Below are 27,438 nucleotides of genomic sequence, written 5' to 3' on the forward strand. Positions count from 1 at the left end.
TTTGGTGTAACAGCAGAGGCGCAAATGCTCCTCCGCCTTTGTAAGGCCCTTACAGGGTTTAGGATGCATTGAATGGCCGAATTCGGTAGAATTCAATAATTTCTCCAAATGTTAAGGCCGGATTAGGTTCGAGATCCATTTCGGAAGGGTCTGAAGGCGTTGCCCGGTGAGTCAGTGCGCGGGCGGCGGCGTGAGCCGTTTCATTGCCTTCGAGGCCCATGTGAGCTGGAGCCCTTATGATCGTTCGGAACGCGGGGGTCCCGACGTAACTGCAACTCGGATAGCCAATCTCGCACCATAGTCTCCACCAGCTTTCCCGCACAAGACGTGAGAAAGATGGAGCGGAGGTTATCCGTGTTCATGGCTTTGCCGGCTTTTGGAATGAAAGTGACTAGGGCAGTCTTCCATTCGATTGGGAGGGGTGTCCCACTAAGCCAGATAGTGTTTATGTGCGCGAGGAGTGCGCCGTACCCCTGGTAGGGGAGATTGGCAAGTGATTTCACTGTTTCTCCCCGGTGCCGTTCCCCGCTTCATTTTAGCCAGGGCCGCCTTCAGGTAATGGAGCCGGAATGGTTGATCCAGCTCCGCGTTCTCGGAACCTGCATACGAGTACGCTAGCCCTTGTATGTCACGTCGGACACAGAGGTATTGATCGCGTAGTTTGCGTGTCAATTTTGAAGTGTCTCCATCGAAGGCATAGATAGCCCGTTGAAAATGTTTTTGTATCTCGGCTCTGGTTTGGGTCGGATCAATCAAGGCACGAAAGAGAGGCCAAGTGTTCCCGCTGGACATTTGTCTAGCAGCCGTGTTGCATAACGCACATTTGCGCGACCTTATGTCACGTTTGATAGCGTCTTATGTCTTGGCGTTCCTTAAAGTTTCACGGGAACGATTCTGTTGCAGTTGTCAGACGTTCAAAGGTTACTGCAATCGTTGCACAGTCTCCGTTTGCGAAAATAGCGCGCTTTTCAGACAACGCGAAGTAACAACTGCGCCTTGTAGCGTTAATTGTAATTTGTGCGTGAGAAACGCGGGGCACATTTCGATCTCCTTGCCATTCTGCGCATGACCTTCCAATTTGTTGCCATCGACAAAGCTGTGACCTTTTTTTAGCATAAGAATATCTTATGCCAGGGTCTACTGTGGCTCTGCTGACGTACTTCTGTCACGGAAGTGACGTTGAAAATGTACACTAAAATATGGCAAAGAATGTAACCAGGATGGAAACATTTGTCGCGCGGAATCGAACCAGCAACCACCCAACTCTCAGCACGCGGTACTAACCACTACGCCACGGAGCGCACATTGTGTGGAGTGCTGACGGGAAGCCATTTATATAGACAGTTTCAAGATTGCAAGCGTTGTACCCCAGCAAACTTCCGGCCACTTCATTTACCAGCACCTAACGTAGAAACTGAAAGCACGTTTTCAAGTTTCAAGTTTCCTTTAATTGTAATAAATGAATCTGTTTGCTTTTTTTTTCAAATATAAGGAACGTGAGTAAAGTTCAAAAAAAAACGTCTCATAGTTCTTATGTAGCTCGAAAGAGCATTTATTTGAATATATTTTGCCAAATAAGGGAAAGAAAGTGTAGAAAATCAGTGGCCTCTAAAGCTCTTCTTGCCCACCGATGTTTTCAAGGCACATCGGTGGACGAAAAACCGGATGTCACCAAGGGTCTGTTAGCCCTGAGAACGAACACTGGCGTCGCTGCGGTCATGGCGATGTAACCGCACGGACTCGCCTGCTCTGCCGGTCGCTTTTTTGCGCGCCCGCCGTGCACGCGCTCTTAGCCACGCGTTGGTGATTATTCCTCAATTTCGTGACGCGAAGTTCTCCACAGACAAGGTGCAAGGTTTCACAACTATATATATATAGTGAAAGTTTTTAAAGCTGTAGGACGTTTCCACAATTTAGCTTGATAGGTCAACTCCAATCCAGACTGAAGATTTATTGTGAACATGGTGATGCTGGAGCTAGAAGACGTTCGTTGTTTTTATCGCGTACACCACAGAATGGGTACTAAGAAAATATGACAAGTGGTACAGACGTTATTACAACTAGGCATAGATTCCGTGATTAGAATATGTCTGTGCCGAAGTATCACAAATGAAATTGGGGCGTTTTCATTTCGCTTTACCTTGCAAGTTACGCCTGCATCTGCGAATGATCTAAATGATCAGACAGTACTGCGCTTTCTCCAGCAGGAGACATCACATGAATATGGCTGTCATAAACACTCACGTGACATATTCGTAAAACAAACTCGATCAAAATAATACTGCCACATGCACAAAAATTATGGTAATAATGATATATTTCGGTTCGCTGGGATCATATGCACAGGTTTCTTCTCAACAGTCGCCAGGTATTATGTAGTTCTATACCCTGATTTGCGTGAAATGCTGGAGTGTTCTACCATTACGTCACAAACGCTAATGGAAGCTTCCCGTGGGGGCACCGCTTATAGCAACGATTTCAACGTGAACGCCAGAAAGTCGAATTAACTCTGTCTATGAGGTACTCACGGACGTGGCCCAAGCAGTGGCGTAACCAGGGGATGGCTTACCTGGCCTTTCCCCTCCCCCTCCAAATTTCTCCCATGCAAAGAAAAAATGACCACTTCAAGTAAGTGCTCTCCACCAACACAGAAAAAAATTTCGACCTATGGGCTTCTGGGCCTATTCAATGACTAAACAACCTTCGCCCCGGTGAGGTGACGACTGGTCTCGCACGTCATGTCCACGACAAGTAATCAAATGCAAGAAAATTAAACATATCTGAACTAGTAGTTCGGCGCGCGACCACACCGGTGCTAAGATTCTGCACGAAGAGAGAATCTGACCGCAGTAGGAATTTCTGCACGTAACCTAAACCACCTTGAACCTCAATATTTCGAGTCTATTAAAGCTTCGAAATTCTTGCGAGAGAAACATGAAAGGAGTTGATTAAGCAAGTACACGAGAAAAACACAACAGCGGCTGAGGTGTTGTAAGGCGAGCGCCTTTCAGTACATGTTGCGACACTCGATGCTGCACGCGAGCGCGGGGCTTAATACACTTGTGAAAGGGCTGTCCGTAGATACGCGGACTCCTCCGATACAAATCTTTCTTCAAGGAGAGAAGAAGCCTTGATATCCCCGAAAAGAATCACCCATGTACATTTGAACCCCGTAATGTAAATAGTGTGCCTTCATTCCTTCTCAAAGTCACATGAATATGCGTCAATGAGTTTGTTGTATCCAAGCAGAAGCGTGTTCTTGATTTTCACACCCGTCGGAATGCGGTTATCCTCGCCACGAATGGAATCCATCATCGAAGTTACAGCATGACACAGAGCTTTTCACTCACCCAACATTGCTATGCGTAAACTTTCTATTGTTCTACCTTAATCTGTTCTCTTCATTCATCTGCAGCTTGAGACAAGCAAGAAGCCAACGCAAACATTGGAAGAGCGCACGAAGCGAGCGCATGATTATGTATGGGTGCGCCGCGGCTCGCATCGAAGAGTCCGTGCCGTGACGTCATCTCTTTCATCATTTTTGTTTAATTTCCACTTCAAAAAATACCAATAACAAAACAAATACCCTTATTGAAATGAGCGCCAATTAGTGCCATCTCTATTCATCCATTCATTTTTCTCCAACAAACATTCTCGTAAACAAATCCTAACAGTCACAAAAAGCTGCGTCATCCCACGTAATTGTTCGCAGCGAAAGCACACTATAGTTGTGCATTTTCGATGATTGCCGACGTGCGTGCGAGCTGAAGAAGTACGAGTTGAATATCTTTATTTATTTTATTTATTTAGACATACTGCAGACCAGCATTTTGGTCCACACAGGAGGGGCATAAAAAACATAGAATGATTCGTAACAGCAAACAAAAATGTATCCATACACTAACACAGGTCCAATGTCTGTGAAATAGCAACCAAATTTATAGCACATTTGAACACTGTAATTACTAAGTAGATAACGTTCCAGCGACGAAGCAAAATTGTAAGCAGAAAGAATCTCATGAGGCAGTGAATTGTATTCATCAACTGTCCTGGGAAAATAACTATATTTGTAAGCATTATACCGTGCAAATATGGGTGCCAAGTATCGATACAAGAAAATGCCAGACTTTGGCAAGTGACTATCTCAACCAGACTATAGACCACTGCGAGCAGCACAGACTGAGTTGGGAAAGTTCGGCATCGCAGTAAACAAAAAACCTCGCGAGACGCTTAGAACTCTATCACAGTGTTCTTCCCGATGCCTGTTTTTTGGGGCGAAGCTCTCTAAGCCATGGTTGTGCGTCCGCGATGTCTGTAGTAGTAGTAGTAGTAGTAGTAGTAGTAGTAGTAGTAGTAGTAGTAGTAGTAGTAGTCATCGCCGTAGTAGTAGTACGTAGCCACCTCCACGGCCGGACTATAAGAGCGGCACGCGCGCACCCTTTTCACTTGAGGAGGAAACTCGCACACGTTAGTCACAGATAAAAAGAAAGTTTTTTTTTGTGATGAAATACCTTACAGAGACGAGTATTCGTGAATTAATCTCCAATAAAATTTGCCTTGAATTTGATGCTTACTAAAAAAAACTACTATCAGAAGGACGCACTTTGAGCACTATCTGACCATAAAGGGTTGCCACGTTAAACTCGCTGGGCGTAACCTCCTTGGTTTTAGCAAGGTTTAGCGATGATTGTGCCGCAGTGCCATGAGTATAGTGAACTAGTATATAGCTATGAACTAGAGGCGGTGAAAGATGGGAAGTAGACAAAAAGCGCAAACCGTAAGAAAGTGTGCGTGTGCCCCCTCTCGTTTAGTCCTTGGAATGTCCGCTGCATGGCGGTACTTCTATATGCTGAACATATGATGAAAAGGTAGTAGATGGCGGTACTTGGAGTGTTCACTAGATTGACGGACAGACGCACGTATGAATGGACGGACGGGCGGACGCATGCATGGATAGACGGACGCACGGATGGACACACGGCCGAACGGACGCACGAACGGACGCACGAACGGTCGCACAGACAGACGCACGGTAGGACGGAAGCAAGAACGAATGAACGGGCGGACGCTTCACCCCACACAACATCATGCACTCCGTGGATATGCTGTGATTTTTTTTAATGGTGTCCCGTTTATTCGTCTAGTATTTTGCTTGCGAAAACCATGGCAAACAGAAATCTTTGAAATCACACCGCCTGGTAAGGAACAGACATAAAGACAATTAAAAAAAAAATGGCCCCATATCTGCATGTAATCTGCAAACGTCCGCGAAAGACGATAGTCTTGCGTGTGGAGAGAGTGAAGGAACATTTATTGGATGTTCTGCTCAAGAAAATCGGTGAATGATGTTCCGGAGGAGCTGCGTTAGAGTGCCTCGAGCGTGCAGCGGAGGCGAACGAGCGCATCAAGTCACGTCACACGTGACACATGAGCGCCATCTGGCAGTTTCTTTTGGAAAACAAAGCGCGTGGCCGCGCGCGCCCGTCTCAGAGGTGCTAAGGTGCAGAACGCGAGGCAACGAGCAGGTGCCACGTCTTAGCGAAGCGTTGGAAACACTCCCCGTTCCGTGCAAGCGTTGCATGGTAAGCGCAGCGTGATAAGCGCTACGGTGCTTAAAATTACTTATGTATGCGTTTTATAGTAAGAAATGCATATGCAGAATATATACGTGTTGTTATGGTGCCCCAGACTTGCGCAATAATTGCTTTTTAATGGACAATTGCACAAGCATGAACGCTCAACCTTGCAGCAACATTGGTGGTCGCTGTAGATGGGGTCAGCCGTTTCAAATACCCCATGCCTGTAAGAGTGGACAAACAGACAAATGTACAGACATACATACAGGCAGACACAAATTTTTGCGTCGAAGGTTCCCAAGAAAGACTATCGTCTTTAAAACACTCTGGCCAAGATTAAAAGCAAATGAAAGCACGAGCTTGTTTTTTTAGGCGCAACGCTCTTTTTACGCCATGGGGTGTGCGTCCCGTGTTTGTAGTATGTAGTAGTAGCCACCTCTCGTTTAGTCCTTAATGTTCCCGCTGGATGGCAGTATTAGTATATGATGAAAAGATGCGAGATGGCGGTACTTAGAGTGTTCACTAGATGGGCGTATAGACGGGTAGACTGACGCACCAACGAACGGTCGCACGTACGCACAGACAGACGGACGGAAGCAAGAATGAACAGACGGACGGGCGGCCTGGTGAACGCTTCGCCCCGCTCATTATCATTCAGTCCGTGGATATGCTGTGATTTTTTTTTTCACTTGTGAACAATGTTCTCCTGCGGGGGCCGAGACGTCGTGCTTTTATTTGCTTTTAATCGTGGGAAGATTGTTTTTATTTGTCTACAAGAAATCTTCTATGTCTGCTAACCACAACTATCGCTTGAAATCATGTAAACGCGCGTTTCACTTAGCGTGTTCCTTCATGCGCTCATACCTTTGAATGTGGGTACACAAAACAACAAAATAAAAATTATTCATTTCGGCGCACGTAAATGGTTCTAGCATCGTTGTTACAACACTAGTGTAGAAACCTCGCCATTCTGAAACCATATTTTTCGCGTAAGACACGATGTTGTAGTTACCTCCCGTAAATACTCCTATGAAAATACAAATATTCGAAGTATGTTTGTTAATGGCCGTCATCAAACCACATTCACTGTCGGTATATATGTTTGCTGAATCATAATATTACAAAATGAAATATAAAGTTACGAAATAACACCTAAGGCATGCCCAAACCCCAAAATATATTTCCTGTGATAGATACGAAGAATGCTGCTTAACTGCGACAGGAAAAAAGAGAGAGGGAGACTTCAAATGATTGCATGGATAACTAGAAAAATTGTCCATATAGGCCCGGCTAAGCTATTCTAAGTAGCAATGAACAATCATAGCTCTCCCCCTTGAGCAACCGCTTTGAGCACTACATCTACATTAGAAAAAACAAACATGAAGAGTCAATCTGAACTATCGCTATGTGACTATACAACGACAGACATGAGCTTATGAATGTCCCCATGCGCCCTCGCATTTCAAAATAGCTCAGTAAACCACACGGAAAATGAAAATTCCATTAACGTGTACAGTTATTTATAGGTACACAAATGCTATAACAGCCCTTTCGAGGTTATACAGCATGTCATTCATTACTCGTAGGATATCGTAGGAAGTCACGCATGATATTTTGCTCAGCCTTGATCACGGCGACCGCTACTTTCATAGACTTCGCAAAGGCCTTTGACAGAGTATTGCGTTCTAAACTGCTTGCTAACTAAACGTGATACCAAACAATTCTCAATTGGTTAACTGGTGTTATGATCGGTATGCCAGGCTAGACGCCGTTTTGTCGCATGAGACATATATGGTGGCTGGGCCTACCCTGATTTCTTCCGAGTCAGCGCTCCCAGAGATGCACCAAGAGCGGCGACAACAGAAAAATCATTCTTTTAATTATCCCAGGTCGTCGGCGCCCCTCGTAAACCCTTTGGACACGCCTGACTGACTGACGGATTAGGAAGAGTTGTTGGCCGTCGAGGCGGCTTGCTTTGTCGTCTAGGTGCCCCGGGCAAAGAGACCAGCGTCTCAGAACCGTCTACGGATACCTTGGCGCCGCTGTTTCCACAATTCGTGGTCTGCCTGGCACCACACACCCATCACTGCAACAGTCTACGAAATTGACTTCCACGCAAGACTCAACGTGTTCGTGCTGTGCTGTGTCGTGCGCGGCGCGCAATGTTTTATCCCTCGCCATGGGCGGAACTGCTCGAGCCTCTTCACCCTTTCGTGGGTTAGAAAGGAGGCGCTGTTTCACCTTCCCCTTTCGGGGGCGGAGGTAAAGATGACAAACTTCATTAGACTGCCATGGATTCCATTGTTTTTTTTTTTTTTTGCAGGGAATCATGGGAAGGCCAGGGCCTGAATTGCGAACGCCGAGACGCTCCCGAGAGTTCTCAGAAGCTCGCAGAAGCTACCATCATGCTTACATCGAGAGCTTCCATGATGCTACCACCATCATGTAACACGCTATAGCGTGTTACATGATGGTGTTACCTGTAAATATTGTAAATAACCGCTCCTGTTAACAGCTCCAGGCTCTCTCCTCGACATCTCCCCGGGACTTTGGCTGGCTCCAGTCTTATGGGCAGACCCCCGACTACATCACTGGATATCTAGCTTGTCATCTCGATCTCAGTTTCTTTCTTACAGGTCAACCAACTCTGCTGTTAATAATGTATCTTCTGGTATACCACAAGGATACGTTCTTGGACCTTTATTATTATGTTTTACGTTACGTGAACGACTCTCCTGCGCCCACCTTTTCTCCAGTTCGTTTTTATGTCGACGATTGCGTTTTGTATGAAGTGATCAAGACACACAGCGACCACTCCTACTTGCAGGAGTAGTTCTCTGGGTTTTGCAATTGGTGCGAAACCTCACAAATGAACAGTAACTTTAAGAAAACCATACTTTTTTATTTTTGTAATAAATCAGCTTATGTGCTCGATTACTCGTTTGACAACTGTCCTGTCAGTAGGGTTCTAGAATATAAGTATCTCGGCGTTATTTTCACACAATAAGCCTTGTCCAAGCACTTCAACTCTATATCAACATCAACATTAGCTATCTACATAGCTCTCTGTCTAAATCCTCAAAAGACACAAAGCTCCTCTTTATATATATATATATATATATATATATATATATATATATATATATATATATATATATATATATATATATATATATATATATATATATATATATATATCGGTAATTTAATTCGTCCTGTACTTGACTACGCGGCCGTTGTCTGCAAGCCGTTCAGGCAGTGCGAGATTCCAGGGCTGGAAGCAGCCCCGATAAAGGCGGTAAGAATAATATGTCATTGTTAAGACTTCATACCCTCTATCTTCAGTGCAATTAATTCCCTTCATTCGCGTCGCTGAATAGAGCAATTAAAATTTTTGCTAAGCATCGTTTCTTTTACAGTTGAACTGTCAAATAACAAGAAATACAAAAACTTTGCCCCAATGTCAACGACGATAAGTTATCACAACCAAAATTTGAGGCTTCACTACGCTCGAACTAATATGTTGAAGTGCCACCTATTCCATCAAAGACCGGAATTCATTACCAGATTCTGTTCGTTCATGCAAACCGCAGTTTGTAGGCGAAATTAACCACACATTAATGGGAAATAAGCTGATCTGTTTCAAACGGTATTTGTTTGTCCATTGTTTTTTCTGTGTTTCAATATTTTTGTATTACATTAGCTTTGTATGTCCACACGACGCTATTACGTTACCTGTTTGCGTCGTACTCGTTGTTTTTAGTTATATTTCTGTGTATCTTTGTAGACCAATTCCCGCCATAGAGCAATTAGCACTGCAGTATGTATAAACAAACAAACAAATAAATGAATCGTTAGGTGTGCCTGTCTTCGCACTCGGTATTGGGACACCTTGTATATATAAATTGGAGACACACAAAACATGCTGCTAAAGTTCATCGTTCCGACATCCCCGCAAGCCACCACCGCACCAAGGTTGATAAGCGTTGCGATCTGACGAAAGCAGCGGCACTCACCATTGTACCACTGGTGGTAGACGGCCTCGTCGCGGTGCGAGGACATGGCGGCGAGGAGGCGCTCAGAGCGTGCGAGGACACCACACCTGGCATAACGGGACAGGCAGCATGCGCCAGTGGTTAGTGCCACGCCACGCAACGTGCTCCCGGTTAAGACTGCAAGCAAACACGGGCACATCACTCGCGCATGCAACCACACACAGCTCGCTTAGCGGAGTCGCACGTGGCGGTTGGCATAGAGCTTCCCTGAAGTACACTATGCGGGAGCCTCAGCGAGAATGGGAACGGTACATGAATTCGCCAAGTTCCGTTTGGCTTCGCATGGCTTGAAGCTGTTTTGTCATGTAACAACAATCAGCATTAGGCTACCAGTTACGCTTCTCCACCTTAACATTTTAGACTCACCATTTCGAACAAGATCACGAAGTTCAAAACGGTTTTTTTTTGTTTTTTTTTTGTGCGAAACAAAACCGAAACACTGCAACAAAAGAAAGCACAACTGCGTTCGAAGCCCACAAGCACGAAGACAAGGCAAATTAATGTACAAGCAATCGTTCCTATGGTCGCTGAACGATCGCAACACCAGAGTGTCCTCTAGCTAATTTTAGGAAAATCTTGCAAACAACTCTACGGGCAACGCGTTCCGTGCTGGGTGTTAAAATGCAAAGTTCTACGACGAAGGATACTGGCCGGTTTATAATTTGTAGCATTGCCTCATTTTTGCTTGCGTAAACTTTTCGTTGATTCATGTTTCTTGCTTTTGTCATAGTTGCTAACCGGAAGTAATCTTATGCTTCTCACAGCAGATGAAAGTCAGTCATTGCAATTTTAATTTCTGCAGTGGTCAGCCCTCATATCTCGACGAAGCATCGCTTGCGGAGCAGCACGAGCGGCATCTGCAGTTGCCCCATCTGAACATGCGCGACACCACAGATGCGCCTGCCTCGCAGTTTTCACCCTTCTTTTACTCCACGGCCGTGATGACTGCTTTGGCCGTCGAAGCAGTGTCAACATTAACGCACCGAAAAAAAAAGGAAACCAGCAATTGCCCGCATAGGCGCCTTTTACACTCTAAACTTATCCTCGCTTCACCATATCATATGGCAGCAAGAACTGTTCACTCCGTTTTTCTGTTTCTGCTTGAGTTATGTTTTTTGCTAAATCTCTCACAGAGCTTTCGACGTCCAAAGCAGTCATGGCAGCCGCGGAGATAAAGAAGAGTGGAAACTGCGAGGCAGGCCCATCACTGGCGCCGCGCATGCTCAGATGTGGCGTAGTTCCGACTGAAGATGTCACTCGTGCTGTTTCGCAAGCGACGCTCCGTCGTTCTAGACATGAAAGTCGAGCAGTGTACTTCATCCTCCATATATAAGCAGCTTTTTTACCAGAATCGATGCGCACTTACTATACGCTGTTTAAAATCTACGACATTACACGGCAGCGCTACTCCAGCTACCTCAGGTTAACTATGCGAAAGACGGTGGAGTAGTTCATTCGCCCCTCAGAGGCGCCACGTCCTCGAAGAGACGTTCTACTCTACTCCAGCTTACTCCTGCGAATCGTCTATCTTGCGCAGTTGGTTCAGAACGGAAGCTGGTTCCGGCAGAGTAAATAGCACGCTTAAACACATACGCGAGGACTGCATATTCTCATGTGCCGGAGGAGGGTGCAAGAGGCGTTCGATGTTAAACTCCGTTTTACAGGACTTGAGTTTTTGCCCGCGCTATATCGCTTGCATCGGCGCAGTGTTTGCGACCGGGCTAGAAGGCTGCTACACGATTGACTACACGTAATGAGCTAACCCGACCGATACCAGCCCAGAAATAGCAATACTTTGCTCATGCTATCAGCTACCGCATTCCCTAATCAGTGCAGCTTAGGCAACGAGGACGGTGGACACACTGCAAGCGAGCCCACATCCACCAGAACAAAGAAAGACGCACTTTCTTTTTTTTCATTCTCCTTTGTATGAGGCGGCAGCATATCATGGCTGCGCGCTCGACATCCACGCGATGAGGATCCTTTTTTTTTTTTTGGCGCTCGGCTATCGCTTTCCGATGCAACCAGTTCGTTCAATGACTCGTAATTTCTCGCTGCATCTACTAGAACTATTAATTCTCGTCCTTTCATACGTCAGACAAAATAGCGCGTACACACACGGACCCGTACTATGACACCGTCGATATATCTCGAAGGCCAGCGACAAAGCGCTTCCCATTGTTCGCCAGTGCAATGAGTCCGCCATTGCTCATTTGCTTTTTTTCCGAGGCGTCGTAATGGTTAGTCGCCGTGTGGTGTAGGACTCGTCAGAGAAGCAGACCAAAGAAAATGCAAGCACACGTGAGGCGGCGCGCAGCCACCCCAGAGAAGACGGCACGAGATAAAGGCGCATGCAAATTAGGACGCCCTCCCAACCTCGTCGCTGCGCCAACGGCGGGTCCACACATCCCGTGCACGAGAAGCGCACAACGACAATGCACTGCGAAAAGTGTTCAGCCAGAATAGGACGGTCAAGGATTCGTTCGGACGACACCTGCACGAAAAGGACAGCGGGCCGGCCCGGATCTTCCATTCGAAAGTGCCCCACACGGAGATCTCTATCGCGTTATGCGCGATCACGGTGTGCACGTCTTATCGCGTGCATGCAGTTCCCCAAATGAGACCGAGCGAAATATCCGCTTCCTCGTGGTGAGAATGAAAGACTGGCTGCAGGACAAAGCTTTGGACCGGCTTCGCACCCTCATTTTGCAGAAACACGCGAGATGGCAGCCAAGCAGCCCCACCGACGTAGTTGCCTTAGTAAGAACAGGCCAGTCACGACCTGTGGACAAAGTTTGAAAAGATCTGACGAGCCTTTTAATACTTTACAATGGAACGAGGCGGGAGGAGCGGGGTCATCCACAGAGTCTGCGATTTGCGTCTCGCTCGTCGATCTGGAGGAAACTGAGCGTACAATGAGAGTAAGAGAAAAAACCTCGTGTACTTCTGGACTTTACATGGTGTGTTCAACCTTACATATGAGCCTCCTGCACATCCGTCATTTCATTATGAAAAAAAATGGCAGATCCCACGTTCAGTGGGAATCGATAATATGCGAAGCACGAATGAGAAATGTTTATATATCACTTTAAAATCAGCATGACGCTACGAGGTGGAGGTATTGATGCCGTACATGACTTCCATGTCATGATTATCATGTTTGGATGTCTCGTTTACTTTTGTCATCTATTCACGTCACGTGATACCAAATTTGGTATAAGTGAAACTAGCGAAACGACCACCAGACATCATGAGCGTTGCATGTCGTCATGTTGTTACATAACACGGATCTCATGATTATCATGTTTTCAGCACTCACATACCTTCGTCATACATTCACGTACAGTAATTCCAAATTTGGTATATGCGACGCTAGTGAAACGGCCACAAGCGCATCATGAGCGTGGCATGTAGTCATGTTGTTACATGACACGGATGTCATGATTTTTATGTAAGGGTCTGTCGCTTGTGTTCACCGTGCAAACATGCCATACCAGACCAGTTTTGCAACATGCCATGTGACCGAAACCACCGCAAGAGCTGCAGGACCATGTTCTTCGTACAGTCATGTTATGCCATAGAAGTTTGGTATCGATATTACTATCGAAACGGCTAAGAGAGCTAAATGTAATAGATAGATAGATAGATAGATAGATAGATAGATAGATAGATAGATAGATAGATAGATAGATAGATAGATAGATAGATAGATAGATAGATAGATAGATAGATAGATAGATAGATAGATAGATAGATAGATAGATAGATAGATAGATAGATAGATAGATAGATAGATAGATAGATAGATAGATAGATAGATAGATAGATACGCTCAAGGTCACCGAAGTTCGCTAAGAAATGCTTCGCATTTGAAAGAAAGAAGGAAAGAAAGAAAGAAAGAAAGGAAGAAAGAAAGAAAGAAAGAAAGAAAGCGAAGGTATATTCGGAGAGCAAGGCACTTTTCACGGTGTTGATAAGAGACGTCGCGCATGTAAGAAAGCCTTACGGGGCCTGCTCAACATCTTCCGGCAGAAATCTGGGCCTCGATCTGAGCAAAACTTCTTTTTACGAGCTCCTGCAGGCACCAAGTGCGGTCTCGCATAGCACCGCGGTCTCGGCAACCTTCGTCAAAGCTGTTCTCTCATGGCGGGCGAAACCTGGCGAAGCGCTTTCGTGTATGTATGCAGACACATATGCACGCCGCTGAACTGATAGTGGCAGCAGTGAGACGGATGGGCGGTATCTAAGTACACATATAAACGGTATACACAACAAGCGCCGCCTCGACAGCGCTTCCTCGCGGCGACAAAAGCTTCCAGCTCGTCGATCCCGGCGGCTGCCATGATCGATGATCGGGAACGCCGTCCAGCAAGCCGGCTTCAAGAAAGAGCGTGTACGCCTTTGGCTGAGCTATTAGAGTGCCGAGTACGCCTAGAAATAGCAAGAAAGTTCTGAGTGAAATGACGTTTACGACCGCAGAAATAATATTAAAACCGCAGAAAAAATATTTTGAGTTTTACCCGCCAAGACCACGATATCAATATGAGGCACGCCGCACTGTGGTGCTCCGGACAACTCGAAATCCTTTAGTGTGCACATAAAGTCGAGTACACGGGCCTCTACCACTACGCCTCGACCAAGATGCAACAACCCGCGACCTTTGAGTCAGCTGTACCCGCAACGACTGCATAACCGCGGCGTTTGTGCAGATGAGTAAGTTCATAAACAACGCTGAACCTACGTTTATGATAGGGTTACCATTGAGATGAAAACATGCTAGTATTTTGGAGCATGTGTCAAAGTTTGACTGATGCTAGCTGCGGATATGCTGAATCCTTTCAAAAAAAGAATTCTCGGCACATTCGTTGCTGCAGTGCAACAGTTATTCGGGACAAACAGTGCATGCAAAATGGATGCTTATCAATAATCAATAAGTTGCTTGCGCATAAGTAACGCATGTAATTGTGTTGTATGCGTGTTATTATTTGCAAGTCCTCCTAATGGTGCCCTCTACACATATTCGCACCCAAAATAAAGGCCACGGGCACAAGTTGCACAGTATGGTGGTTAAGACATTTGTCTTATTACACTCCAAATGCACTGTCAGACATTAGGGAGCTGTCGCAACAAACAACTGGGCGCCACCAATACTATTGAATCGACTATGCGTTTTGAAGAGTAGGTGTTCAAATATGTGCGAACATAACTACGTTATTCACATCGGGTAGTCGCTAAAGTGTCGTGAAACAGCCTACTGTTTAAGTCTAAATTTCTTAGTTCTAAACGTTTATTTTATTTAAGGTTCTGGATTTTGGATTCATATTGGTCCACCTTTTTATAGTCTGCTCTCAGCTCTAGTGCCATCGCTTCGATCTGAAAATTAAACAACTTCGGCAAATATCTGCCTGGCTGGGTCGAAAGTCTTCGGCACAAGCAATACTTCAACGTGGTCCCGACGTTTCGATAGACGGCGCTGCGATCGCCCAAGTGTACAGTGGTGTGTGTATCAGCTCCCGCATTTACAATGCTTGCTCGACGCAATCGACCTAAAAGTCTCGCAATTTCGGCATCAACAGTTGCGTGAGTTCCAGGGATACGAACTTCGAAGGTGGGCCACCTTCTTTGGCGATTTCGTGAGAACTTTTGTGTTGTGGCCACGCTGCAGCTTAGCCCAGCCTAGTCTGCGCGTAGTGATTTCACGTCAGCTGCTCACCGGAGCATTCGGTTTGCTGACTGCGTCGACGCTAACGAAACGACGATCAACGATGGAATATGAGGATACCAGCGAGGATATCACGCCGGCCGACGTCACCGAGGCCACAGACTGGAGAACAACCGGTGCCCGTAGGACGGGAGCTCAACAGATGGGGCTGCGTTGCTCACACTGCCCCGTCTCAAAGTCTTTGAAAAGACGCGTACTTGCATCCCCCATGTATCTCGGCCACAATCCGCTGACAGATAGCCCCGCCGTGGTGGTCTAGTGGCTAAGGTACTCGGCTGCTGACCCGCAGGGCGCGGGTTCGAATCCCGGCTGCGGCGGCTGCATTTCCGATGGAGGCGGAAATGTTGTAGGCCCGTGTGCTCAGATTTGGGTGCACGTTAAAGAACCCCAGGTGGTCTAAATTTCCGGAGTCCTCCACTACGGCGTCTCTCATAATCATATAGTGGTTTTGGGACGTTAAACCCCACATATCAATCAATCAATCAATCCGCTGACAGATAGGGCGCGCGCGCGTAGCGTTCCATTTTCATTGAGGCCGTGTCAAGGTTGCTTTTTTTATAAGCTAGGCTATATATTCTGTCCTTCCGTCCGTGCGTCTGTCCTTCCGTCCGTCCATCTAATGAACACTCGAAGTACCGCCATCTCGCATCTTTTCATCATGCACTAATCACATAGAATGACCGCCATCAAGCAGACATTCCAAGGACTAAACGAGAGGTGGCACGGCCGGACTAGAGGAGCGGCACGTGCGCAATTTCTTCCGGCCTGCGCTTCGTGTCTAGTTCCCTCCTTTCGCCACCTCTAGTTCATAGAACTGCAGCCCAACACTCGCTAAACCTTGCTAAAAGCCAAGGTAGTTACGCCCAGCGAGTTTAACGAGGCAACCAAATAGTGCCCACAGTGTGCCCTTCTGATGCTACCTTTTTTTTAGCAAGCATCAAATTCAAGGCACATTTTATTACAGATTACGTCACCGATACTCGTCTCTGTAGCTTATTTATTCAGAAAGAACTATCTTTTAATTTACGACTAACGTGCGCGGGTTTCCTCCTCAATTCAATTGAGTGCGCGCGTGCCACTCCTCTAGTCCGGCTGTGGAGGTGGCTATATACGTACTACTATACGACAAACTCCTCCTCCTCCTACTACTACTACTACTACTACTACTACTACTACTACTACTACTACTACTACTACTACTAATAATAATAATAATAATAATAATAATAATAATAATACATGCATACATACATCGCGCACGCACGGCCTAAGGAGCTTCGCCCCTAAGAAAACCGCACATCCGCGAAGGGGATCGTGAGGAAAGGCGAATGCATTTGGGTGCACCCGATAAGTGTGGGATTAATTAATGAAGAAAGACAAGAGTGTGCACGTAAGCATTATTTAAGCATTATTATCGACGGCTCGCTTCCAGCGTATACGTTCAGCATTACGCGCCCTTCGCTTCGCAGCAGTGTCTTTTTCTCCAACCGATGATGACGTTGAAGCAACTGCAGCGACGCCAGCACCAGGAAGAGGCACCGTAATGCTCGAGATGCATTGTGTTACACATCGTCCTAGTGGTATCGTTGCCGCGAGAGATTCGACCTCACCGACTTCCATCGTCATGAAGGCACCAAAGCGCACGCATATATATATATATATATATATATATATATATATATATATATATATATATATATATATATATATATATATATATATATATATATACTCGTTTATAAATGCGTACTCGGGCGCTCCTGGAGGAGCGCCCGAGTACGCATTTCCCGTGGCAGCACTTCCCCTCGGTGGCTTTTGGAGCGCCTCGAGTTACTGTATAGGGGCTTCATTCGCTGTGTCCTCGGCCTGCAGCGGTCCTCGCAAGTCGCAGCCACCCTGGCAGAAGCGGGTGTATAGCTTCTCTCCATGTTCCCAAAGCAACGTGGGTTTCTGCACATTGATTGGCTAGCCCATGCTCCTGATAGGTGCCTCCTGTTCGCCTGGCAGCGAAGTCAACCAGGATCTCAGATGGGCAAGCTGCTGCAGGAGGAGGAGGAAGATAGTTTCAGCGGAAAGACAGGTAGGTTAGCGAGTTCTTAGACCGGCTGGCTACCCTGTTCTGGGGAAAGGGGTGAGGGGAAAGATGTTAAAAAGAAATGTTGCGAAGAGAGAGAGAAATTACAAAAAATGCGACTGAGGAAAGGCAACATGAAAGAGTATAAGACAATAAAGTCTGTCTCTGAGGCCAGTTGTCCTGAGGGCTGAGGATGGGCTGTGAGGGCTGAGGATGGGCTCTGAGGGCTGAGGATGGGCTCTGAGGGCTGAGGATGGGCTCGGCCAATGACCCAAAATCATTTGTTCTGACAAAGGCCGATCGTCCAGTCTATACAGAGCTGCAGTGAGTTCTTGTCTTTGCGCGTTGAAATGGGTGCACCTACACAGAAGGCGCGCGATGGTTCCTTCGCAGCTACAGTAAGTGCATGTAGAACTCGCCATTCCAATTAGATAAAAGTATGCGTACGTGAAGGCCACTCCAAGCCACAGGCGGCATAGAAGTGTCTCCTCAGCTCGAGATATCCTTGGGGGAAGACGAAGCTGCAGATCGGGATCCAAGTTATGCAGGCGCGCGTATGTGAAGTCTGTTGAATTCCACTGTACCAGTGTGAGGTCACGTGCAAGCGAACGAAGTCTGATAGCTGCGTCGGTTCTTGAGAACGGGATGGCTGTGTATTGGGTACTGTCGTGTGCAGATCTAGCGGCCATATCTGCGCGGTCATTGCCATATATACCGCAATGACCTGGTATACACTGCAGATTTATGAAGCAGCTGTGGGACCGGTGCCTCCAGCCGTCCCTCTTTCCCCGCCTACAGAAAAATCATTGACTATCTACATTGCTCTGGGAGGGCTCTCCAAGCGCCGCTCACCCATTTGCGCACTCAAGCAGGCATCTGCCTCCAAGATATAGGAAGAGCTGGCTGGAAGGCTTATTGCGTACACGGACGGCTCCGTCATCCCAGACACAGGCTCGGCCACAGCTTCCTGCGTTATGCCAGCACTTGGTCAAACGGCCTGCTGCCGTCTGCCTTTTTCGGCCCGCTTTACCACTGCAGAGACGGCCGGTCTCCACCTGACAGTTCACTTCCTGGCAGCAAACCCCCGACGTGCCTCGTGACTGTCGCGCGCGACTCAAAAGCTGCATTTATGGCCTTGGCAAAGCCGAAACGAGCAGGCTTCGCAACGCAGGGGCTCGTCCGTAGACTGCATGCCCCACTTGCCAGTGGCGTCGATGGTTATCTGCACTGGGTCCCATCTCATGTGGGCATCCAGGGAAACGTGCAGGCTGACGATCTGGCGAAAGAAGCACATCACTCCGCCGTCCCTGTGTGCCGCACCGTGGTCGCCTCCGACTTTTCGAGGCTCACATTGAGGAGGCTGCTGCTACGCTGCCACCCTGACAATCGTGTAGCAAGGATGGAACCATCAATCCGGCTGCCTGACCGGGGTGTCATTAGGAGGGGGAGGTCCTTGCTACTTCACTTACGCAACGGCTGCTCCTGGCCTGCGGCCCGGCGTCATCGGCTTGGCAGAGCCTCGTCCCCTACGTGCACTGCGTGCGGGGCAGATGAAACCATCGAGCACCTGTTGTGTGTTTGCCCAGCGCTTCACACACAACGCGGCGTCTTGCTTACCACACTCTGCCGCCACGGTCTGCCCACGGCTACACATCGGGACCTTCTCTTTCCAGCCCGGCACCACACTCAGGTCTTCAAGGCGGTTCTTCGCTTCCCTGAGGACACTGGACTGGACAACCGGCTATAGAAGCCGCCCGCCACGTCCTCGGTCATGGACACCATTCCTCTTTTTCTTCTCTCTTCTTCATATCTTTAATGCCCCCCCCCCGCCCCTACAGGCGCTGAGCCATGCTCTCAATAAGGGCTGCAGAAGTTGCATTTTCTCCTTTCCTGAACCTATCTCTCACTCGAGCACCCTCACCGGGTACCCTCCTCCTTTCCCTTACCCTCCGCTGCTCCGCGATGCAAGCGCCCTCACACGCCAGCGCGCTCCTCTTCTCCTTTACCTTTCACCGCTCACCAGGTTGCTAGGCGCCGCGCAGCTGTTGCTAGAAGCGAGGAGGAGCACGCGCTGAGAGATGTGTCCACGCCGACCAGGGACGCACGACAACCCCAGATTCAGAAATGCATTCGCATTTAAAGAGGCCCTGAAACACTTTTTCAAGTAACCATGGAATCAATTTATTGGAAAAGCTTATTGCCTCGCGAATTTTAAGAATCCGTCCAGTGCGAGTGGAGTTACAAAGTTTTGTCGCATGCTGCGATTGCATTCTAACTTCTCTCGTCCCGAAAAAAACACTGGAAGCTAAGCAGGGAGAGATGTCAGGGCCGCAGAAAAACGTCACGCACGCCTCGTGACCTAGACCACTTTTTTTTCTTCGAATGCGCGGCTTTTTTCGTGTGACCGCACGTGCGCGCGTGGACAACAAGCGGCCTTCCGCGGCGATCTCTGTAACGAGCAAGCGCGCCATGTTCAAATCAGTTAGGGGCTGATAGATGGGCTTGCTGCGTGTGATTTTTGGTATATTGCGTGATTTGTCAAGCGAAAAGAAAGCAATTTTTAACTGACTTTGATAATTTATTGTGAATTCCAGGCCGCGTGTTGTCGGGAGCCTCTACTACCGATCGGCAGCGTTTTCTGATCATGCTCTAAACGTGTTGCGGGGCCCCTTTAAAGCAACAAGGGACGTATGCAGCGACCGCCCTATCAGAGGACGGCACCCCTAACGAGTAGGTGGATATCCCTAGTACGCGACCCCTGGCGTCGGCTGCTACCTGGGCTCGTCGAACCAAGGCATTTTGGTTCTGAAAGTTACAGCAGCCATGCCGGGTCGCCTCCCACTCCTCCCGGGTAGGGTTGGGGAAAAGGGGTACAGCAGGGTTGCACGTGCAGGCCCGCACCATGTGGTAGATGACATCTCCCTACAGTGTGAGCAGCTGCCGGAAAAGGTGGGTCGAACTTGAGGGCTACCGGGCACATCATAGTGTTCGTGAAGAGTCAGAGTAAAAGCCACTCCTCCACTTAGGCCTTTGCATGGGCGTGGATAAACGCTGTGATCGAATTGGCAATGTTCCACCATTTCGCGAAAAGAATACACCCAATTGAATTCATGGTCGTCATGATCGGGGGAGGTGAGTGAAAATGCCCGATGAGAAAGCGCGCGGGCGGCGGCGGCGGCTGCCTCATTCCCTTCGAGTCCCATGTGAGCAGGAGCCCAGACTATACGGCGGGGTGCAGGGATTCCATGATAGTCCGAACGTTGCAATAAGCGATAGGCCAGGTATGCGACACGGACGTTCACGATGTTTCGACAGGCCCCTCGAGCGTCGAAGTTGATGGTTCGTGACCTGGGGTGACAAGCGGCCAATGCAATCGCGACTTCCTCCACACGGATTATGTCCCGAGATCAAAACGTGAGCCCGTTCACTTTTTGGTTCTGGTGTACGACAACGGTCGTGTACCAGCCCCCATGGTGTGCAGGGGTTGTGGACTCCGCAACCCGGATCAAGGGCATCAATGAAACCCAATGTGCGTCTTGTGTGGCAGAGCGCACCTCAATGCTAACAAGACATGCAAAGCGCGATACAAGACTCCGTACCTGGTTCGCAAAAGGAGCTGGAAGAAGCAGCAAGCCCAGCAAAGTCTACCCACAATGGAAAAGTTCCCGTCTCTAGAGCACCATTGAAAATCGAGATTCCGGAGCAGGTACAGAAGATAATCGTAGAGCCAATCTCCGAGCCAATCCCTAAGAAAGGCAAGGCCTAGTTCCCGGTCCACCACTCGCAAGCGATCCGGCGCTACTAAATCGGCAAGCTATGTAGACGCGGCGGGAGCCACCTCGCAGGGGCTATCGGGTACGCACGCAGAGCATAGTGAGAGAGAATAAAGTGAGAAAAAGGAGAAAAAAGCAGGGCCACGCGTTGCATAGGACACCGAAAGAGATGCCGGTGTTTGCGTCAGCCAGGCTCGCTCCCTGATGTTGACGCTGGTTGCATTTGCAGAAGCAACCAAGTTCGGTTTGCACTCCAAGGTATAACCCGACCCATGCATGCATGGTAGACAGGGCCCCAGTTCTTTAACTCATCTCAATAAGAGCAATCTCGTTATATGGCCACTGGAGGGGTCTCCGTAACAACAAGGCAGTTCTGCAGCAGCACAATAGGGCGATGGAGCGCAAGCCATCAGTCATCATATACTGCAGGAGGCTTTCAGCATTGCAATGAAAATATCGGGATAACAAGGGCACGCGGCTGTGACTGAGGATAGGGGTACTATCACTCTCGTCCAAAATTTGTATACCGTAATCACTCATGAAATCAAAAGAGTCAAATTAGTACACGTTCTGAATGAGCTGCTTCCATATCAGCGTATGATAGGCGGCATACTAAATGTGTACAGTAGTCCGTCTAACAAGAAGCAGTATTTTCTTGCACTCTTTAAAAGGGCAGCCACTGGGGCGGGGAATAACCAACTAACTATAGGTGACTTCAACGCTCCCAGCAAGGCGTGCGGCTACGCATATGGCACCATGAAAGACAGGCACCTCTGGCAAGCCACGACCAAGCTAGGCTACACATTAGTTTCCAACCCGACAAACCCGACGAGAATGGGCACATCGACATGATGAGACTACACCCGATCTCACGTTCGTCAGACATGCTGGGTATGTCACGTGGAGAATTACGATGATTGCTCTCGCCAGCGACCACATTATCATTGAGGTACATGTACAAACACCGTACCAGCAATGGCGGCACATGCGCCAATTTCGGTGGACAGACTGGTATGAGTTTCGGTCCAAAAGAGAAGCGCAGCCGATGTGTCGGCTGCGCTTACTGTTTGCAGCCTTGCCATACAAACAGTAATTAACCTGAATCACATGATAGATGCAGATGACATCACGATCTGGTCCTTCAGGGGCAGTGACGGCCAGATTAAGACGGCCCTGCAGGATGCCATTGAGGTTGTCGAGGAGTGCCTGGCTGGCACCGGCCTCTAATATTCTACCAAAAAGTCAGAGCTCTTGCTGTACCAGCCTACTCTTAAGGGAAAGCATCCCAAAAGTTTCGTTAGAACAAGAGCAAATGAAGAGGTTCAATTACACACCAAAGGCGGAGGCACCATTCCTATTGTGAAACGCGTCCGAGGCCTCGAAATGATTGCCGAATCGAACTGGGTGAATGGTAAAACTGTAAACAAGCCCACTCACAAGGTCACGAATGCCGTCAGACTTACCAAGGGAGTTACGAATAGAATAGGTGGGCTGAAGGAGGCCAGCCTCATAAGTCTGATACACTGCTTTGTCATTTGTCACATCCCATACGTAGCGTCTATGCACAACTGAAGGCGAAAAGAATAAGATTAATATAATCATCCGCAAGGCATATAAAGTCGCCCTCAGCCTACCAGAATCTGCCAACACTGAGAAGTTACTCCAACTGGGGATTCATAACACTTTGGAATAAATAGCGCAAGCACTGCGAATGTCACACCTCGAAAGGCATACTCTCACCAACACGAGAAGGCATATATTACAAGAGTTAGACATCACATGTGAACGGCAGCACGGTGACAAGGTGGACATACCTAAGCAAATAGGACCGAAAATACACGTTGCCCCGATTCCAAGAAACATGAACCCGGTTTACAGCCCACGTCGCCAAAAAGCTACAATTCTACTGAAAGCATATTGCAACAATAAGAACACGCGTTTCACTGACACCACGTGCTATGCGGGTTCGCTATCATCGTGAACACTAAACGACAACGCACGCAGCTAGTGTGAAGACACGACATCCGGAGATAACAAAAGAAATGGCCATTACTCTGACCATAACTGACCCTGAAATAACTGTGCTCAGTGACTCGCGCTCAGCTGTACGGAATTTCACGAAGTATTTCGACTGAAGTCGTTCGCGTGCTGGTGCATGCCGACCAGATTTCTCAGACTACCTTGATCTGGATCCCCGCCCGTATGTGGGAAGTCTGCCCGCACTTATCCAACCTTAACGAGGTAGCGAACTCCGCCGCACGCGACGCAACAGACCGTGCAGGAGGAGATGGCCTTCTTGAATAGTATGCGGACCGGTATCGAGTTACGGAATACAATAAAGTAACCAAGGCGTTGTACTTGGCCTGCCCATGCTATGCTCCGCGTCATGACAATTTATGCAGAGCCCAAGCAGTTACCTCGCGACAGCTTAAAACGAACACTTGACCTAATCCACTGCTATATCATCGAATATGCCCCGAGATCTAAAGCATAAACATCTGTAAGGTATGCAGGCAGACACAGCTACGCTAACACACATGCCCTGGCAGTGCGAGGCTAAAGCGAAGCGTATTAGTCTCGGTGTTCTTTCGGCAAGGTGGGAAGCCGCTCTGCGGATCTTCAAGCTCACCGACCAACTCTGGGCAGTGCAGCAGGCCCGTGAAGCAACGGACAGGCAAGGTCCTGACGTCCTGACATGAGAGACCTGAGCCCGGATCACTAATTTGCCGGACGAACAATAAGGTTTTTCCACCATCACCCGACGTTTCCACGGGAATCGAACAATGAATTCCTGAAACGTGACACGCGACGAAAAGCACGCGCCCGCTGCGAACGAAATGAAGGGGAAAAATAAATACAAATGGAGAATGGGTCAATCGAGTAATACATATTTTTCTTTCTCAGCTTTTTCTTTCCTAACAACCAAGTGGAAAGGCGTCCAGCGACAACTTCACTTATTCTTTCGTTTTAAAAAAAATGCTCGTTACATAATAGCGACCAACTGCTCTCCATTCTTTTCTGTTTTTTACCGCAGATATTTACATCGCAGCAACCTTTTCCACCTCCGTTGTTTCTGTTCTCCTCCACAGAGGCGAGCGCCTCAGCGGGACGGGTGTTGCCCCTCGCGCACACCGCCGACGTCGCTCGCTCCACCGCACTGACGGACACGCTCGACTCTTCCGCGGTGTTTCACCAGCGCTTTGCGGGGGCCGCTCGACGGAGCAGCGCGACAGCTCGGCGCTGCAGCAAACGACGTCTGCGAGATGAGTTCATCTCGGCGCGGGCGGCAGACCCGTCGGCTTAATGAGGCAGCACAGGCTCACTCGGCCTTTTTTTTCTTCTTTAGTCTCGGTTTCCTATCACGTTTAAATGCGCGCTAGGCCTTTATTCCCACTTCCTCGCCACTGTCACCCACTGTAGGAAAACCAGGAACGCAATAAACGGCTTGTTGGCAGCTCGGTGTGCGGTTCAGTTCTTATTTATGAAGGGCGGAAATGACGTGGTCCTTCAGCCACCATTTGGAGCTTGATTTGCAACCTGGCGCTGCTGAAAAGGAAGGACGCTTTTTTGAAAATGCATCTAAAGGAGCAATCGCGCATGCGCTGAAAGCGACCCGGTAAGTTGGATGAAGACGTACGAGGTCGATAGACTCGAGCGCGCGGCGCTATGCCTGAGAAGTATGAGAGCCGTCTTCGCAGCACACAGTGATCCTGTGTACATACAAATATTAAATTGAAATCGCCGCTGTTTCCATAATGATCCTAATTCACCTGCGACTGTTCGAAATAATTCATTCATTCATTCTACCAAGAACGCCAACGACTTGCTTACTGCGATCCTTGCCATCAATGTTTCGACATATCCTTCATCGTTTTCAAAGTCGCAAAATAACAACTTTAACAGCCTCCTCCTTGGTACATATTTACATTACTTTAGCATGCTAAAAGCCAGTCGATACGTGTAGAGTACAGATGCTTAGAACAACGTCAGCCTCAACACGAACAGGCGAGCTCTAATTAAAACGACGGGAACTGCTTCTGAATTCGCTTTACACTTGATCTTGCTGAAATTCATAAGCCCGCAAACCCGTACGTACAGTCATGCGACAGCGGCGGTGGCCTCACTGCGTGAACCAGTGTCGTACGGAGCGGCGAAAAGCCGTTCCAGAAACTAGTTCCTTTTGGGAGGAACGCCACCATTCCATTGAGCATCGGTGGAACTGTAACGCGTTACATATACGGCGGAACGGCGTTACTTTTCTAAACGTTCTACGGCATCCCAAGATTAGGCAAATCAACACTCGACGTTTCATCTTACATGCTTTTAAACGTAATTTATTACGACATCAGCGCTGGCACATTTGAAAAGAACGCTTATAACAGGAGCTCCACGATGCTCACATAAAACGTCCTTTGAATGTGAAAATGTGCCGCTGAGAATGATGCAATCACGACATGCAATTACGTTTGCATGTTCTCTTAATTGTTGGAATACACGCCAAATTATCAGACGACATCAGTGATCCGCAGAGTTCGTGTACGGCGTGCGGACACTTTGTCGAATGTGAGCAGTGGAGAGAGAGAGAGAGAGATAAAGATGCAAGTAAAGGCAGGGAGGTTAACCAGACGCACATCCGGTTTGCACCAAATGGTAAAAAACTAGTGGACCCTAAAGAGCTTCGCCTTTAGGAGTTGAACGCGATAGCGACACTTTGTTACTAGTGCGTATACTCCAAACATTTAGTGCATGAAACCTTGTCGAATTTCTGATGCACCCACTACGTGGCATCAAGGGGTGTTAGGGTAGGAAGGTCGATGATGGCAGGTACGGCGGGCTTCTTTACGGTAGCTGGCTCCCCGCCGTCGTCCGATAGCCGGTCTTCGCCAATGAGGAGGCGCGTTCTTAGAGGCAGAACGAAGGTTTATTTACGTGTTGAGAAAGATGGAACTGTACAGAGATTCAACAGACTCAGCCCCTATTTCCAAAATGACTTCGGCTTTTATACCCCGTCGTTTCCTGCACACGCCAGTCCAAAGAAGGCGGTGACCAATGTTGCCGCGTATCAGGTGACGTGATGTTTCAGTGGTGCACCCACCAGAAAGGGTGCAGATTTTGGACCACTCGGCCGATGTCGAATGCATTGGACAAAGCTACCTCACAAAGACGCGCCCGGCCCACGCCTTCAAGACATCGCAGGGCGAGGAGGTGGAGACCGGTGGAAGGGGAAAGTTGAGCTTTTGTGATTCTTAAGAAGAAAAGAAGAGAAAAGTGAGCCCCGTAACTGTCTGCATCAGAGTGCGACACCTCAACAGTACCTCACGAGGGATGGGGGTGAGGAGGGATCAAAAGGATATGATTAAAAAGTAAATAGATAAAGAGTGGAAGGAGATAGCGAGGCGCAGAGTGAGCGAAGGACAGAAAACGACGGGTGTAAGGAGGAGATAGGAAAGATGGCCACGGTCGCAGGAGTCCGATGACGGGGCATCACTCAGAAAGAGCTCTTGTCGGCGGCAGAAGATGGCGTAGGGCGCGCCAGTCGGCCAGAGCTGCGCTGTGATCGGAGATCGCGGGGGCACAACCAGTCGGCACGAAATCCAAAGGGCGAGTCCTAGAAAGTTGAGCTCCTCTGGGGAGATGGCCGCTGACACGAACGTCAGCAGCGATCCGAGGCTGCGTTCTGCTACAGCGGTCTGGAACTTTTTCGAACATGGTTGTCCAGGTGCTCGTTTCCTGAGAACGGCCACAGCAACGTCTTCTCACGCTTCCGAACTGTCGGTGCTTTTGTGACGACCCCTCGTGGGCTACAATAGTTGAGTCGAGAGGTTGACTCCATGAGAACTGCAACAGTGGCGCCATCTGACGCTCTTCGACTCGATTCAACAAAGGGTTGTTCGCAAAGCTTCCGTCGAGTTCCTCGTAACCCGGCCATAGCAAACTGCCTGGCTCATCTGCCAGACAGCGTCGCGATTTTCACTTCTGGGGCGGCGACGGGGTGCAAAGCATTCTAGCAGACCAGCTTACGCACAATAGCGTCTGCTGAGACTAACTGCCGGGCCAAACGTAACAGGGGATAGGCGCAGTATAGTGTGCGTGCCTTTTGTAAAGGGGTACCGGCTTTCAACCACAGAGCCATTACGATAATCGCTATAGTGAACTAGAACCAACGTGTTAGTTCTAGTTCACAATAATATTCACACATTTTAACGCCCGTTTACAATGGATGCTTGTACCACGCATT

The 27,438-nt window shown here is 48.2% G+C and overlaps 1 protein-coding gene across 8 annotated transcripts in view; it reads right to left on the minus strand.

The window, feature by feature from the left end:
• The window catches only part of rols (zinc-RING finger and ankyrin repeat domain-containing protein rolling pebbles), a 469,239-nt gene that overhangs the window by 175,132 nt on the left and 266,669 nt on the right, over positions 1-27,438 (minus strand). For 5 of the 8 annotated variants that reach the window (XM_075892151.1, XM_075892147.1, XM_075892146.1 and 2 more), the window contains exon 2: positions 9,593-9,748. The exons of 2 other annotated variants lie outside the window; for them this stretch is intronic. In XM_075892151.1, the coding sequence (XP_075748266.1) occupies positions 9,593-9,638 (46 nt within the window). In that variant the 5' untranslated portion in view covers positions 9,639-9,748. The remainder of the gene's footprint in view (positions 1-9,592; positions 9,749-27,438) is intronic. One more of the 8 variants, XM_075892152.1, reaches the window with a different exon arrangement.

Source organism: Rhipicephalus microplus, chromosome 4 (genome assembly GCF_043290135.1).
Source record: "Rhipicephalus microplus isolate Deutch F79 chromosome 4, USDA_Rmic, whole genome shotgun sequence".
NCBI classification, from domain to species: Eukaryota; Metazoa; Arthropoda; class Arachnida; order Ixodida; family Ixodidae; genus Rhipicephalus; species Rhipicephalus microplus.